The sequence below is a fragment of the Corapipo altera genome, unplaced genomic scaffold (assembly GCF_003945725.1).
Source record: "Corapipo altera isolate COAL_440 unplaced genomic scaffold, ASM394572v1 98, whole genome shotgun sequence".
NCBI classification, from domain to species: Eukaryota; Metazoa; Chordata; class Aves; order Passeriformes; family Pipridae; genus Corapipo; species Corapipo altera.
The window spans coordinates 4,590,311-4,607,696 of NW_020884914.1; the positions used below are offsets into that span (position 1 = coordinate 4,590,311).

Below are 17,386 nucleotides of genomic sequence, written 5' to 3' on the forward strand. Positions count from 1 at the left end.
AAAGAGAGAAAAAAAAGTTAAAACCGGATATTATTAATATTAACGAAATGGTTGCAATGAAATATTCCGTTCTAGCCAAATTCCTTACAAATAAACTCACTTCGCAGATTCAAAACAATGTCCTTTGGGAAATGCTGAGGTAACGAATGACAGTAAATGTATAATTAGGTTTATGAGACTGTTAGTAATCGGTATCAGGCTAAGGCTGTAGAGTGGTTTTAAGAAACATGCTGGTCTTTCATGCACATTCCTGATCTTTCTATAGAAGAGACAGCGTCTCCCTAAACCATTTGCACAGCTGAAGTCTCAGTTTTCAGGCCAAGTTCCTGCTACAACCAGGCAAAGTCAGTGATGTGAAAATCAGATTTATGTCATTTCTCCCCACACAAAATCCTTACAGTTGAAACTGTTTCAAAGCTCCTCTACATGTACACCTAGCCCATTTGGTGGCCCAGTCCTCTGCTCCACCTGGAAACACAAAGCTTTGCTGCCCAATCCAAGGGTGAACACTGTTACCCCTGGATATTCACAACCATCAGTGAGATGGACATGTCAGCTGGCTACAGGTTTCACTGCACATCTCTAACACCTTCTATAAGCAAAGAATTTCCATCTGCTCTCAAGTGTCACACAGACCAACAAAAGTAATCTTGTAATTACAGTGGGCCAATATAGTAAACAAGCTAAGTTTTTTTAATATCCTTAAAAAATAAAAAAAAAAATCATTATTTTTTAGCCTTATGTGAACATTAACCACAGACTGGTCTCATTCTGTGTAACTACCTTATTTTTCAGATACGTATATGAACTTACTTTTTTTGAAAAGAGGCCAGTTCTCTTATTTTATCACATATTTGCTCCTCCACAAGTGGAATCTGATTAGTGGATTTCTAGCTAATCAGCTGAGGGAAAGCTGAGAAAGGAATGTTCCCATGGCATATGCAATTCTCCACCACCCACAACTGTGGGTCCTGGCTGTGAGGTAGAGAAAAGGTCCAAATTATCTGAACTAGATATTCCCACCCACTCAGTGACATCTTCAAGGAAGGAGCAGAAATCATCACAGACAAGGTAGTCTTTAATTCTCCATCTCACTGAGCCAAAATTTGCAAGATTAGGAGGGATTCATTTCATATGGAAATCCCAGTAAATAACCTGCTGGGACAACCATGCTGGCTGAAGGCAAAAGGGTTCGGTATGGAAAAGAGAGAGACTTTACATTCCCATCCCTGACTCTCTGAACAAGCCCAGGGTCACAGATTTGCAGAAGTCACATGTTTTTCCTTTTCCAAGAATGTATAACCACACATCTTGATGGAAGAAAATAAAAAGTAGAAAAAAATTCAGGAAGTTCAAACTTCCGAGTGTACATTGTTAATACTCAGTATTGGGAATTAACCATTTTTTCCCATCAACAGAGTCCAGCATTTTGAGCAAATGTAAATTTTATCTATGTTTTTATAAAGTACTTTAAAATCTGGGTGTTTCAGTACAAAGTAAAACCATTGTAGCTGAATGCCTTCAGTTGTACTGTCCTGTTTACTTAGTAAATCCAAATTTCTGTGAAGTGATAACACATTAAAAATGAGTTAAGCTATTAAAGTACCATAAGTTCAGGAATGTGGGCTCTATATCTTACTGCACACCTATGTTTACTTTAGATTTGGGCAGAGAAGGCCTCATTGCTATCAAAGGTATACATGGATATCCCCGGGTAACAGTGTGTTAGGCAACCACTTTCCTTAAGACCTGGTCTCAAACTCAGGAAAACAGGTCTAAAAGACTTATATAAAACATATTAATTCCTCTTTCTATATCAATTCTATTTAAATGTTTGATATCCATGAATACCTATTTTGGAAACTATCCAAGGCAGTTAACAACAAAGAAAACAGGCAGTTCCCACTGAAAAAAAACAGAAGGAAAACTGATCACAACAGTCTGTGTTGGGTAAATGACTTTGGGATTCTTTGAGTTGGAAAGGGAGCCTGAGAGTTCTTTGAGCAGGTTTGACACTGATCCCACCCTCTGGAGCCTTTGGAGTAGGAAGAACTTCCATAAACCTCAGCCTTGGTAACCCCTATGCAAACATAATTTAGAGATTTGATAGTAGCCATAAGAGAATCTCTTAGGTCTTGTCCCTCTACACTGAAGTGAAGAAGACATTACCTCTGTATTCCTATTTTTAAAGTCTGAGGTTCTATTTTAAACACCAGGATAAAATTTGAATTCTTTTCAACCAAATCTCATTCAAACAGTAAGAAGACATCTAGAAAGGGAAAACAATTAATTCAAAGCTAGACATGTTTTCAGCGTTATAAATTTCCCTCATGGCCCAAGTAACACAGAGGAGGAACTGCCTGGACTATTATCATACAGCTTTAATACTATGACTATTATTTTTAAAGCAATGGGACTCAGTATATTTCTTTTTATTATTTTATTTTTTTTTCTATCTGTTTGCTGCAATACTGAGCAAGGGCTGTAAATTTAGACCTGTAGCAATCACATTAATTTTGGCCAAGATTAAGGGCTGCATTTTGTGTCCATCCTACACCCCATTCCTGCAGGATCCTTGACTATGTCCCAGTGCCTCACAAAACAGTCTCCTGGGTCACCCTTGACAGGGGATTAAGTTGCCTAAATGCAAGGGCCACTTGTAAGGAAGGAACAAGCCTGAATACATATTGTTTGGGCTTTATTAAATTATTATTATATTTAAGTCAACTACTGAAGTAACTGGCAAATTTACAACACTTATGTAATAAAACACGTTGCTAATATTGTATCATGATTTGACAGAAATCCTGACAACTAAGGGAAAAATATGGATAAACACACACATTAAGCAATTTAAAAAGATGAAAATATGATCGTTTCAACCCAGCATTGACTTCTCAGTGCATTTTATTATTCTTTTGTCAAAGTGGTAATCACTTATTGTCAGTGGTTTACATTGCTTTTTCCATCCTACTATATAAACCATGTTTCTTCCTTAAAACAAAAAAGCTGTGAACTAATCCTGATGTGAAAACTGTGAGCAAAGTCAATCCTTGCTCCTTAAAAAGAATGTTTTACATTTATTTTATGATAAAGCTTAAGTTTGTACTGTGATATTAACATGGAAATGATATTTCAGAATTAATAATGCGTTTATTCTTGTTAAAATAAGAAACACTTCTTCTTTTTCTTTTACAGGATATTGAAATTCCATTTAAACAAATGTGGGCAATGTAAACACAAAATAAAACATAAAAAGCATTCTTCCAAATCTTCTGTAAAAGAAAAAAAAGTATATGAAATTAAATCACAAAATTCTCATTTTTGCACCTTCCTAAATACACTTGACATATGTAAGCACAAACATGGAAAAATATATTTCCAAAGGGGAAAGAACACATGCTCAGGTATTATCTGGGAAAAAAAATGCATTGAAATTCCTCTGTGATGAATAGACTTTTTTTTTTTCCTCCTCAGGGTGACCTCTACCTTCAGAATATGATGGTTTTATTATGATTAATAAATTTCATTTCCACAGAGGAAAGGAACAGTGTCAGCTTAAACTTAAAGCAAGTGGGTTTCTTTTTAAATGCTAATTTTTAAACACGCCCTTGCATGACACCAAATTTAGAAGCTCAGAAGGTTAGCAGAATAGATTCTGATTTCCATGCTGAAAATAGTAAGAAGGATTTAAACTATATTGTCACACTGCAAATCAGTAAGCTGCTTCAGTCACACAGACACTGGTGCATTTATTCACTATTATTGCCAGCGTGCTTATTCCTCATTAAAATTAGTGGCATTTAAATGCTTTGTGACCATTTACATTGGAAATAATCATTCTAGGTAAACAATTTACTAAAATTTAGGACAAATATTTTTAATAAATTAATAGTCAATGGGATTATCTGTGTATTTTACAGGATGTTAAATCAGTGTATTGAAACCAATACATGCAATCACAAATTCTTGTCTAAGAACACATCTGATGAATGATTTTGATGCATCACTAATTAGCACAAGGTATGTTCCACTAGTTTCCAGTACCTGGGACATGTATTCAGGACATAATGGGGAAAAAAAAATATGTTTTGCTAGCATTTTGTTACCATACTGACAGTGGTTCTTAAATAGCTCGACTAACAACTTACTGGGAAATAACTGAGAAAAAAAAAGTGTAGCCATGCTGACATCTGTAAGTACAACTGTAAACTATCCACCATCTACGTTCTTTACTTATGCTACTCCTCAATCTTGTCAATCATCATCAGCAGAGGGTTTAAAAATGCTAAAATACTACATAAAGGACAATTTGTTGTCCATGGAACAAATGAAAAAAAAAAGAATTAAAAATGGGAAATTGTGAGATTTATTTTAGTAGGGCTTTTAAAATGAAATATATAAGTCTTCAGCAGTAGGTACTGTTAAAGTCTCTCTAACTGTAATTACAATTTCAGGATTTAAGTTCTTTAGTACTATGGCTGTATTTCCATACAGATGTAGCACAGACAGTGGAGATCCAATACTGGACACATTTAGAAGCTTCTTAATAACATATATCTTATAGGGTTTGATAACAGCTTCAGTAAGGAAAATTTCACCACACAAATAAGAACCAAGTTAACACATTTTTTCACATCTACACATCAGTGCAGGAAATAAAGAAAATTATGAACGTGTTTAAGAACTATGAAGAGAGAAGTTAAGAATTGGCCACTACCTCAGCTAAATCTAGCTGAGATCTCATCCCCCATTACTTGCCATATTACAAGCAAAGTATGTGTACCACTGAAAAGCTCATATTTCTAAGTTTTTCAAAATATTATCCATTTTTTACCAGCTCTGGTTATAACTGAACAATCAAGTGAAAAAACAGTTTCATCTTCAGACCGATATGTGTTGAATCTTTAACCAGAATAACCTTAAATTACCGAAATTGTTGTGTTGACAATTACTACTGAATTTCACAAAGAGGCAACTGAAGGATTGGGTTGTGGTGAAGTGGGAGAGGTCAGTGCAGAGTGTTTGGGTGCTCCTGCCTGCTCACCCAGGGAATGGGCATTGCTGCAGGATGTGCCTCTTGCCATTGGCAGGTGGCACACGAGGGGCAATCCACGGCTCCCCTATGGTACAGGAAGACCTAAGTGAAATTTTAGACAAAGATGTGAAGATTTTAGTAAAGAAGTGGAATGAATATAAGGAAAGCAAGGGTCATCTAAATGATTCCAGTAACACGGTGCTGTTTCTCTGGGTCACATAACTGAGCAGCAGAGCTCCTTCCTGTCCACCCCAGTCACACACCACACTGCTGAGCAGTATTTCAGGCTTAGTGGGTCAAACCTGTGCAGCAGTGGTGGCCCTTTAACTTAAAATTCATCTCACTGCAGTAGGATGGTATCTGCTTACAGTGTTCAAAGCACCTCCAACCAAACAACTAACTTCATTTTAGACATTAACACCAAGCAACTTCAGGCATTTCAGTCACCTGAATGACCAGTGAGTCTTTCTCCATATCTCAGAAGGCCACGGAGAAAGATGTCTCTGAAGTTTTAACATGAGATCAAGGAAATTGAAATCTGTTGATAAAAACGGTTTCTGGTCATTTGGCTTGATTGGAAAGGTTAAGAATGCTAAAATTTTTTGTGCACAGTTTTAAATGCCCAGTATCAAACACTAAAGGTCACTGCACAAGAAAGGACCATAATATACGTTATTTCATGTCATCTCCCTCTTTCATGACCCAGAATGTGCTACAGATTTGTGATGTGGAGCAGAGAAAGAATTGGGAAGAGACAGGCAGCACAAGGAAACAGGGAAACTTCAAGGTGCACTGCAATGCTGAACTCCTGGATGCTTGGAGAGCCATAAGGGATTTCCTGTCAGTACAGCACTACCATTGCTAGGTTTTCCCAGAGATAAGAAACTTGACCAGGGTCTTCCAGGGAGAGGGCGATAATGAAAGGTTTCTGTGAAAGGATCTTCATAAATATGTCATTGCTGAAATATTAAAAACAGTGTTTACTTTTTCCTGCAGGTTGGAGCAAGGAGAAACTTGAGAAGCCTATGCAGAATTTTATGTATGTAGAGATGAATTTCCAGTTCTTGACTGTTTACTTGTTTATGTCATAGCTCAATTTGGCCAGTTAATTTTCTTGTTCATTGACAGGCACGTTTTGCAGAAATTTTGGTTGCTGGTGCTCAGATGTGGTTTTCATTTTTACTTCTGTTTGCCAACCTGAGCTGCTTTTGAAATTTGTGGGATGTTTACAGCCAGCCAAAGCTGAGCTACCACCTCTTTAAACATTGAACCAAACATGATTGATATTGGTTACTTTGCAGAAACACAGAAGTGTAACAAACAGCAGCACAGGTGACTTTTCCCTGAGTTGATGCTGAATAACTGCTATGGAGCAACCTCAGGGACAGATCTCAGCTAAAAAGCTTTCATTCAAGTTTCAGTCTTGCTGTCTGGATTTACACAAATGTGGGAATTTCAGTTGATACCTTGTCAAAAATCTACCATAGTAATTCTATGCTACCACCACCATCTTTCTGTGTAGCCTTTTTCCAAGAAACTGAGAATTCATATAAAGTTCTTTAAAAAAAGCCACTGGGGAAACTGTGGCTTGCTATCAAGTGACACTTAAAACCAGCTCTATTCCAACAAAAACCAAGTATTTCTTTGATCTGTAAAGGATTTTCCTGTTACTATTTCTGTTATATTTCAGGGAAATAGACCTTGAAGAAATTCTTATCTTGTTCAATAATAAATATGCTGAGTACTTTGTTTATTAAATTTGAAAGCAGCCTTTTGTGCTTGAGTGTAAAGTTGTGCAGGATGCAACCAGAGTATTTTTTAATGTTTTAAATGGAATATGATAATCTCAAGATGCTAAAACTGAATCCTTGCTCATTTAATTATTGTATATAGGCATACAAACATGCACACACACAGACCATCGTTCATGTGCAATATTTCCAGTCTGTCAGAGAGAAAAAAAAATCCAGTTGCTTCATTAAAAAAAAAAACCAGCCCAGAAGATATAGGCATGCTTCTAACGCACTTGTTGAGGACAAACACAGATTATTCACTACTTCTGTTATCAAAGGAGCTTCACATTGCAAATCCTCCATTTACAAATCACAGAACCTCAGCTTTACTTAATCTTGTCATGTTGTCACATTTGACTAGCCATGCGAACTGACCTAGAACTGCGAGCACGGGGAAGGCAGAGCTGTCACAGAGATAGTGACAAAGATGCCAGTGAGGGCTGCCAGTGTTTTCACTGGGTGAGAAAAAGGAATTAATCAAACTTCATGAAAGAAGAACAGAGGATAATCGAAGTGTTTACTGATTTTTATCAACTGATCCGATAGCTGAACATCTTTACCACACAACTACCGAGAGCAGAAAAAGCTGTAACAAATGGAATTCCATATAAGCAACTATTTACAGCAGCAGTAAACGCAAGTTTAAACTGCCAGCATAAAGGACACTTGAATTTATAGAAGAAGTTTAATTCTGTGCATTAGTGCAACATTTCCTAGTCTTTCCAGAGCAAAAACTTCAGTATCTGCCATTTTTCACAGGGAACAGCAGTGCAGCCTTAAATAAATACTGGCACAAAGACCTTACAGATGCTCCTTCATCTTCATTTTTTATTTGATTAGCGGAAGAGCAGAACATAATAATAAAAGCATCTCATCGAAAACGGTTATTTTCCCAGTCAAATTGCTTCATGAAATGAAGTCAAACCCATTGGCAGCAACACTAAAAGGGAAGAACCTCTCACAACTGAGCATATGTCTTCACACAGTAATTCTAACAGGCTAAAGGAAATACCTCTGAAGCTGCATTCTTCCAAAGCAGTTTGGATTATACTCGCTCAAAATTCTTTTGCAAGAGTTTGATGTGATCAGTATCTCCTACCAGACACGTGAATAGGTCAATGAGATGTATACAAGTATGTATGGCAAAATTTTGACCAGCGGAAATTATTTATATAACACAGAAGAGGTAGGTTTGCCACAACAGGCACTGTAACCATTTTAAGCACTTCATCCAATACTGATCTGCTTTTAAATAAGTATCTCCATATTTGCCAGTGTTTAATAAATTACATTTGTGGCAGTGTTAGTGCTGACAGGGTAATAATGGTATAGAGGAAATTTGCAATGATTGGAGCAATTGCATTTGTTAAAAATGGCCATTATTCTTTCTCTTCAAATATTTCAACAGTACAAACTCCAATGTTTGTTTCTTTAAGCTGCCTGCTTGTATGCAACATCCTTCCTAGAGTTATAAAATTAAACCTTTCAGAACGTTTAATCTATTTTGGAGACTGTATCTTTCTCCAAGTGGAGGTCAATAACTTAATCTAAGACTGTCAACTTTTAAAGCTTTATAAAGCATTTCCTTTGCGTGCACACACAAACACACAATCCCTCCTCCTGGGGCTGATTCTGCTCAGAAATGTAAATAAATACAGTCACAATTGGACAGATGTTATATCCACTTCCACCATACTTCATTGTAAATTCAGGTTTATATATACACTTGCCTCTCTCTCTCTGTTATTCCAAAACCATTGCAAATACACTTGGGAGAAAAATAATACGAAGCATGCATCCACACTGGATTATTTTGTTTGTACATGGAGGTTGGATAACAGTTAAAAAATGGAAGAAGAGAGAGAGAGCAATATAAATCTAGAATAATGATCCTGTCTCATTTTTACACAAAAAACATAAAGTGTAATATGCAGGTACCTCCTAGAGCGCACTTGGAAGAGACACTAAAAATATAGTTTCTATACAAACTATGAATTTTGATCTTATAAAACCTAAAAGAAAAAAAATAGATTGAGCACTGATTTGAAAAATCCACTAAAAATGCTAAAGATGCAAAATGAACAATGTTCTGCAACCAACACGTAAATAAATCAAAGGTTTATTCTGGGTCTCATTCTGATTTATCCAGACCTGACAGGGCAAGATGCCCATTGCCCTCCATCAGCCAAGAACCTCAGGATTAATTCTCCCCTAATGTAACTATTGTCAGAGATTTGCTAGAGGAAGGTCTTCAGAGATCCTTGTTAAAATTCCATCATCAGAGTGCTAGGAGGTTTCTGATAGTTTCCCTGCCTCTGTTCTAGTTCAGATCTGTTTGCAAACCCTTTAATCATTCCTGCCAGAGAAGATCTATCCCAGAAGTGCAGAACTTCTCTTCTGAAGAGTAATTATTTTTAGCCTCAGAATGCACTGGATGCAAGCAGGAGTGAAATGCTTTTAAATTTCCCATGGAAGGACCCCTCTGGCAGACACCTGAAGAGGTTTTCCTTATGTAATGTGCATTCAAGAACAGATACACATATTTAAATAGAAATGTGTATATGGACACGATGTCTGTTCATTAACACATTTATCTACTCAAGATTACTTTATTCCCAAATCAAATAAGATTACTGTGTGGCTGAGGGCTAAGTATCCTCTGGCAGGAATGATAAAGTATTATGGAGAGAAGAGTGAATATTACCAGCAGAATCACCCAGACCTCCCATTTCCATTGGATGACAAAGTTCCAGCCAAAACTTTACTTGTTATATTACTATTTGAAGTCTACAAAGACACACATTCTTTACGAGGAAACAATACAAACATACATATACTCACATTTCAAACATTGAGCATATTATCAGTATCTTCACTTTATGTCAATTCTACAAACACAGTTAAATTACTGCAATTGAGTTTAGGAGCACTAAAAAAAGCACTATAAAATCATACTGCAGCTGTTTTGCATGCATCTGAAAAACCACAGGAAGGTTAGCTTGGGTTCTAAAGGTTTATGTAACTCTATATATGCTCCACGTATTAAAACAGAAAACAACAGATAATAAATTAGTTGCGAGTCAACTTACAGATTCAAAAGACCAAATTCAATTTTGGCAACTTGAATCCCAGGAATACGGGCCAGGGAGCTATTTTTTTATAAAGCCAAAAGTTCTTTAAATTCTATTACTAAAACTTCAGTATATTACAAACAGCAGATACAGGCTTTCATTGGCTTTCCACTTCATATCTTATAGCAAAAAAAGGCACCTACAGTCACCTATGATAGATGTGTTTATCACATGGTCAAAAATATACCTAACAAAAATACCTTATTGTTGAATCAATTCAACAGAGGTAATCAGCTGGTAAACTGAAAAGTTTTAATAAATATACATAGAGATCTATTTTCTTTTGTGTGAAGTTCACTGAATGTACTGATAAATAAGAGTGTCATATTTTTTACTGAAATTCCAATACAGAATGTGTATAATACAGCCTTGGGCACTTAAATTGTGCCTGAATTGAGGGGAAAAAAATGTCTGTATTAGAGCAATAATTATTTCTTAGAAGGGTTCACTCTGTAAAACAGGTCCCACAGACCCCAGATCTAACTCAAGAATTCCAAGTATAAAAACTGCTAAAATAATTACATTTATTCTGACTTAGTAAGGCTTAGATTTACAAATTAATAGCCTTCCTACTAGAGCTCACTCCAATGAAGAGCTGAGCAGGAAGCTCAAGGGAAATAATGGAGCCAAAATCCAAGTCTAGTGATGTCAAGAATGTGACAAGTATTGACTTCTCAAAATGTATTTTATTCATGATATAGGACTTGGAAAAACCCATGTTAAATCAGGTTTTTATTACAGAAGAACTTTTCAGATTACCACCAAAGTTGCTGTAGCTGGCATAGACATTGCTACAATTTTGGGTTTAGCTATGATTTTCTTTTTCATACATAAATGCTCTTTATTTGTTGCTATGTAGAACATTATGGCATAAACAGAAATCTCATCACCTTTCTCTTATTTCTGCTAATATAAAACTCTATAAATAAACACTTCTTAACACCAACATTTTGTTTCACACTATATACCCTTTCATCCTTCAATATGAGCAACTTCTATGGACTCAATTTTTTGCATAACATTATTGGCAGAATAAGTCCCATCACTATTACTATTTATATTGCCTTTTGATTTCTTATGTATAGCAATATAATACCATCCTTACCTGAATTAAGACTAAACTTGTTCAAACTCTATTGCTTAAAAGAGAGAAAATCCCTTGACATATTCAACATATTTACAAAATACCATTACCCTTTAAAGACATTATTCATTCTTCTGTACCCAAGGCTTACAACATGATAGTATATCAAGACTTTTTACTTACTAGAGAGCGATCCTCTGAAGGTACAGACCCTCTCTCCCACTATCTTATCCATAGGATAGACTTTGTGAGTGCTTTAGGGTCTGCTGTACCCTTGTGGGCATCATTTGCCCCCAAAGAGTTGAAAAGAAAATTTTTAAATCTATAGCACTTACAATGTCCTACAAACATCTAAGCCTTTACTCTTTTCATCAGTTCTGTTTGCTTTGGCATTTTGAAAGTCACAGTCTTGATTGCACTGCCCAGTAAGTTTTTATCAGAAGGTTTAACACATCCTTATGTACTAGGCCATATGATATTTAAACTGGACACAAAACACCAGAGTCAGCACAATAACCTAACAGCTTTTCTATGGCAGAACCTATAGGCTGAAGCTACAAATTAATCAAACTATCCCAAAGATTTATAACTCTGGACTTTCCTATGCCTTGTCTTACGATTCAATGCAGCATGTGAAAAAGGATATTGAGACCTGGATGGATGCATCAAGAAGTATCAATGATTGTTACCTGCAGAGGTGTTACAAGAAATTTCATCTGCTGCAACGAAGACGAATTGATTTCTGCAAGAGAAGATAAAATTCACAATACTGCTTGCTGACTGGGAAATGTGCTAGCTGCCAATTGACTTGATGTTTACAGATGGGGTAGGGGAAGGGTGCTTAATTTTAATGAATGTAGCAAGAAAAAGTGTTGACGTATTTCAGTACTATAGAGTTCATAAGGATCATGAGGTAGACATGCTGGGATCTTTTAAATGAAATAATGGTGACATTTGGATATGGACTATGTACAAACTCTTGCATTGGAAGCTTCATGTTTAGTGTTACAGATATGTCAATATATTTATGAAGTCTAATAAAAATAAAACAATATATTGATATAGCTATTAAAGGGCACTACTGCGAAATATGTAAAAAGCACTTGGGAAAAAAAAATAAATTGCAATTTACTTTGTGCATCTGAAAGGAGGATATCAAAAGTAAAATATTTTGCTTTTTCTATGTCTAATATAACTGCAATCAGAAAATTAATTTTCTGCTATTTGTTAAAAAAAATGACATAGTATATTCTCATATACTGTCATCCAAATACATTGAAAAGTCTTTTGCAGAATCTTAGGACAATAAGCTAGAAACATGAGTAATTTCATATAAACCTTCTCTTGCAAAATTCTTTTATAAACCAGGTAACATAAAAAGAGAAATGCTAAATACACTAATATTTCAAAATGCGGAAAACTTCCTTATGCCACAAATCCTGATTTGTCCTTTCCGAAGTCAAGGCAAACAGGATTTGGGTTAGTGGAAACCATGTTGAAGGATTAACATCAAATGATTCCTTTATATGCATATACACAGCTTCCTTGCAATGTTTTGGTGTTGTGCAGGATTAATAAAGAACCTGGGTGAAGTTTTAACACTTGGGTTCACAAGTTTTACTTGTTTTACTCCCAACTGCACAGAGCTCCTGCCTCAACTCTCTGTTCTGCACAGCTTTAAAATGCAAGAGCCTAATAAATAGGAGTCAGAAGGAACTAGGTCTGGCTAGTATTAAGAACTACCTGGAAAAACTCAGCTCTGCAAGCATTAAGTACCCTCAGGATCCTACTGAAAACTATTTTGTGTTCGGGAGCAAACGTCTCTTAGGAGTAACAGAGCCTTGAAGATTTAAACCCCAAGAGAACAAAATCTATTTTTATTACTTCGTCTACAACGTATTAAAGAGAGCTGAAATTTTCATTTAGAAATCTGTGAACCTTGTTACTTAGAGGTTCACATTTTAGGGGAAAAAAACAAAACAAGGAATCTGCAATCTGTACTACAGGGACAGCATTGACTACATCCAAAAGCAATATCTGATAGTTGCCTCTGCCCTACCAGAGATATTTTTAGTGTGAATTTAGTGATCAAACTGAATATTCTTTCATTTTCACCTGCATGTACAATTGGTAGTTTTACTCTTTATTTTGTCATCTGCAACAGTTTCACAAGCTAATGAGATTTACCTTGCATGTAATGCTAAAGACATGAATTAAAAAAAAAAAAAACAACAAAAGGGGATTGATTTCACAATATAAATACAGAGCTACTCTGCATTTCTTAGGTAGCATAATTTGTCACTGTATTTACTGCTATCACCTCTTGTGATAATTATAGAGAGAGAAAAAGTTACAGAGGCTTGCCTACAAGAGATTCAGCCAGTAGCAATGCAGACTTACCAGCTACTGTTGAACAGAAAATCCTTCTGATTAATTTCTACAAAGTTATTAAACTGCCCTCTCACCTAAATGGAAAGAGCACTTCCCCTTAAAAACTGTCTCTAAACAGGTTACTGAGAAACTCCTTTTTTTATCTCTGCTCAGAACAGTGGAACACTGAGCCCCAGACTCTCTGTGTTCAGATGCCAAAGTACAGAATCATCTGCTGGGTTAGTACCTACAGAAAGAACCCAGGACACCCTGCAATTTGTCTTTTGGAATGGCAAACGTTATTGAAACTGTTCTGAAATTTTACTTTGTTTTAACCAACTCTTTAGTAATTATCGGTAGAAAACTAATTAAAAAAAGAAAGGAACCCAAAGTTTTACCTATTTAAAAAACACCTACTATAAGCATTCCTTGTTATACTGCTTCATAGGAAGATACTGTTTTCCCTGTGTTTTGATTTTGTAAAATTAATTTCACAACTCCATAAATAAGTTTTAAAAGTAGAAAGTTACATACTGGTCAGCATAGCATCTGTGAGAATGAAAAGATTAGATGCTGGAGTTTAATAAGCCAGTTCAATTTTATTTATATAACTAATTAGGTGTTATTTGTAACAATTACAATAAATTTTTTAGAACCTGGATGGCTTTAATGTTTTTATAAGCGACAGTTTTTTATTTAACTAAATTCTATACTACTGTTCACACAGACCTAGAGGGAGAACTGCTCATCAGAGGCAACACTACACAAGTTTTCTTCCTAAGTGTGGACGACCCCAAAGTTTGCAAAAGGAGTCCTTCAGAACAAAGCTGACACTGTGGTGCATCACATTCCATCTGGCTTAAAGCAGCTGGAAAGCAGATCTGGCAAAGGACACCTAACCCAGCTCAGTCCTTTGCAAATGTAGGGCTGTTCCCTTTAAAGACCAATGTTCTGCACTAACTATACTGAGTACACAAGGCTTAAAAATCTCACAAGGAAGAGATGGTGAAAATTCATGATGCGTTTTAGGTCGGTTTAGTGTTCCTCATCACTGCTACGCTTTTAATGATTCAAAAATGTACAAGAAATGTAAGTGGACCCAACTTTATTATACAATAAGCTCTGCTCTATTAAAATACAGAATCACTTCCATAATTTAATTTGTGTATTAACAGAGAAAGTACAGAACTAAATTTTTACTGCTCACTGGTTTATACTTCAGATGTAAAAGAACACAGATTTAAAAACTAGAAAACATTTTTTTTTGTTGTTTAAATAAAATTTTAAAAGTTGTTACTGGTTATAAGGGAGATTAACAGAAAAAAAAATTGAAAGGATAACATGACTAACGCATTGATCTCAATGTACAATTGGATATATTCAGCCTGCTAGATACTCACACCCTGGGCTAAGTGCAATCCTCTTAAGTGCAGGACTGGCACCCTTTGGCAGTCTGAGCTCTCTGATGGAAACCCAGACAGTGTGGGTCATGAAAATGTGCTGCTGGGACTCCAAATGGCTGTGTTCCATCCCAGCAGCTACTTCCCAAGGGCAAACACTCTGCATACTATTGCTCCTCTCAAGCCTATATATCATTCCTTATTTCTCCTGGCAAATTGAAAACTAATATGTTTTTTACCAGTATGGTAATAAAGATATTTTTAAAGTTTGAAAAAAAATAAATAATGTTTAAACACTTGATATGTTTCCTGAACTCAGACAAGAACAGAAGGAGAGGACAACAGAAGTACTATTAAGTGATTTAGATGCACTTTCTTCCTTTGGGGTAGTTACTGAACCTGCATTACACCATCTTCAGAAGGTTTGAATATGTTCTAATTTCCTCTGCTCTATTCCCTGTAGCCCCTTTGGCAGACTCCTAACAAATACATGCCTCTGAGGCCCCACATCTGACATAAACTTCCCTGTTCTGGCACCTGTTCTTTCTCCCCAGCAGACCTTTTGCATATCCAATGCATTACGTGCTTTCTTTCTCTCTCCTTGATAATGTGAGTTAGCTGAAAACATGTCACACTGTATCATAGAACAGGGTTTATTGTTTTTTTCTGAAGATCTTTAATCACTGGAGTCTGAGCCTTATCCTGGCTATGACTGTTTCATATACAAAACTACTTCTGTGAAGAAACCTTGTGAATTTTTGCTTGTCACTAAACTGCCCTAGAAAGATCCAAGCTGTGGTAGAATGGACAACAGCTTTAGGAGAGAAATCTCCCTATGCTCTGTCAGCATTTCCAGTGTTGGCATTATTTTTCACAGAGTAAATTCAAAATAAAAAGAAGCATGATTTTCTACATGCATCTTTCTGTACTGCACTTTTTATTATAGAAGAGTTTTTATTACAAGCTTCTTCATTAGCAAAGTTAGAGCTTATGCCCTCAGGAATGATCTTCAGTCATTATTAAACTAATATTTTATATTGGGACAGGCATGGGGCTTGCACTATAAAACCAAGTATTGTTTGAAAGTTTTTCTGATGGCAAGAGGTGGCCAGGAAAACTTCAGCTGTCAGAATCACACCCATACTCTGCAGCATCCAATTTAAAAGAGAATAACAAAATATTTTCAGGTTCAGCTTTATCATCTCACTAAAAGCAGGTCACTGAATTAAAAGACTTGTCAAATAGAGTATTAAACCAAAATATTTAAGTAGGTGAGGAACAGGAATTTAAGTGAAGCTCGACTAAAGTTTTTATTATATATACTATTTAGTGAAAAATATTACTAATAACAAATTACTTCAGTAAATGTTATGTACTCACAGAAATTAGGTCTTCTGGACTATCCAACTTTTTTTTTTTTTAATAAAAAAATACCATAACCTAATTTCTTCAGCCTGTTTATACTACCACAAGTAGTATAGAGGCCTAAGATGTTTCATAAATTTATTTTGTCAGTACTTTACTACAAAAATAGCACTTGCCCATTTTTCAAGAAGAGCTCTCTGTTGCTGTCTTGCTTCACACAAGTCACATTAACTGTGCTGAAGTAGTACAGGAAAAACTTCCACACATTAATTCTAAAGCCTCCTGAACTGATACAGAAGCCACATGCATATCAACGCTGAAAGGAAGTTAGATAAGGTCATATATGTGAAAATTAGTAGAAACGTGCCAACAATTTGTAATTACTATTTGTAGCAATTGCTATTTGTAATTACTAAAGCATTTTTAGCTTTTAGTTCTACAGGAATCTTTTCTGTAGGTGTGTTTAGTCTTGACTCTCTTTTTAAATTGCTTTTAATCCACATATTCTGAGAGTTTCTAGTTTGAAGTACCTGCTATTCCAATGAAGTTGATTAGCTTTTGATGTACATGTTCTTTGCATGCTCCATCAGGAAAAATTAAGTTAGAGTATTATCAGCACTTCTGTCTAAGGAATATTTATGACTTCCCTTCAAACTCTTCCAAAATTCCCTTAACATTTCCTATCCTCATAAACACTAACAGCAATGATCCCAGCTACTGGAATGTTAAATAGATTCCAGAACAGTGAGTGAAATTCTGCTTTATATCATCTTCAGTACAATACTGAACTTCAGCCTCCTTCACACATGGAAAAAATGGGAATTCTCACTATTAAGTTGGGGTGAAAGTTTTCTTTAATACTGAAACTCTGATAATTCAGTTAAACATTAGTACATATAACTTTTATTAGGTCTTCTACATGTAAGTAGACTTTAAAATAAAGGTCAGTGGCAACCTAAAGTAGAGTAGAGATCAGAAAGGGCAGAAACTTCTGACAGATTGGGTACAGATTTGGTCCAGACTCCCCCACTGATCCTGCCTGACACATAAGAGATTTGCCTACTTTATTATTGGAAAATTCAGAACCTGGAAGTGGAAGAGAGGAAGAGATTCAGAGAATGGGTTTCAGTTGCTGGGTTTTTATGTCTTGAGGGATCTGACCATCACAAAGCACAATTCCAGCCTAGGCTGTCACCCCAAGTTCT

The 17,386-nt window shown here is 35.8% G+C and overlaps 1 protein-coding gene across 30 annotated transcripts in view; it reads right to left on the reverse strand.

Moving 5' to 3' along the window:
• The window catches only part of RBFOX1 (RNA binding fox-1 homolog 1), a 1,158,532-nt gene that overhangs the window by 4,087 nt on the left and 1,137,059 nt on the right, over window positions 1-17,386 (reverse strand). For 5 of the 30 annotated variants that reach the window (XM_027654829.1, XM_027654827.1, XM_027654820.1 and 2 more), the window contains one exon: window positions 11,736-11,788. The exons of the other annotated variants lie outside the window; for them this stretch is intronic. In XM_027654829.1, coding sequence (XP_027510630.1) covers window positions 11,736-11,788 — 53 coding nt within the window. The remainder of the gene's footprint in view (window positions 1-11,735; window positions 11,789-17,386) is intronic. 30 annotated transcript variants of the gene reach the window in all.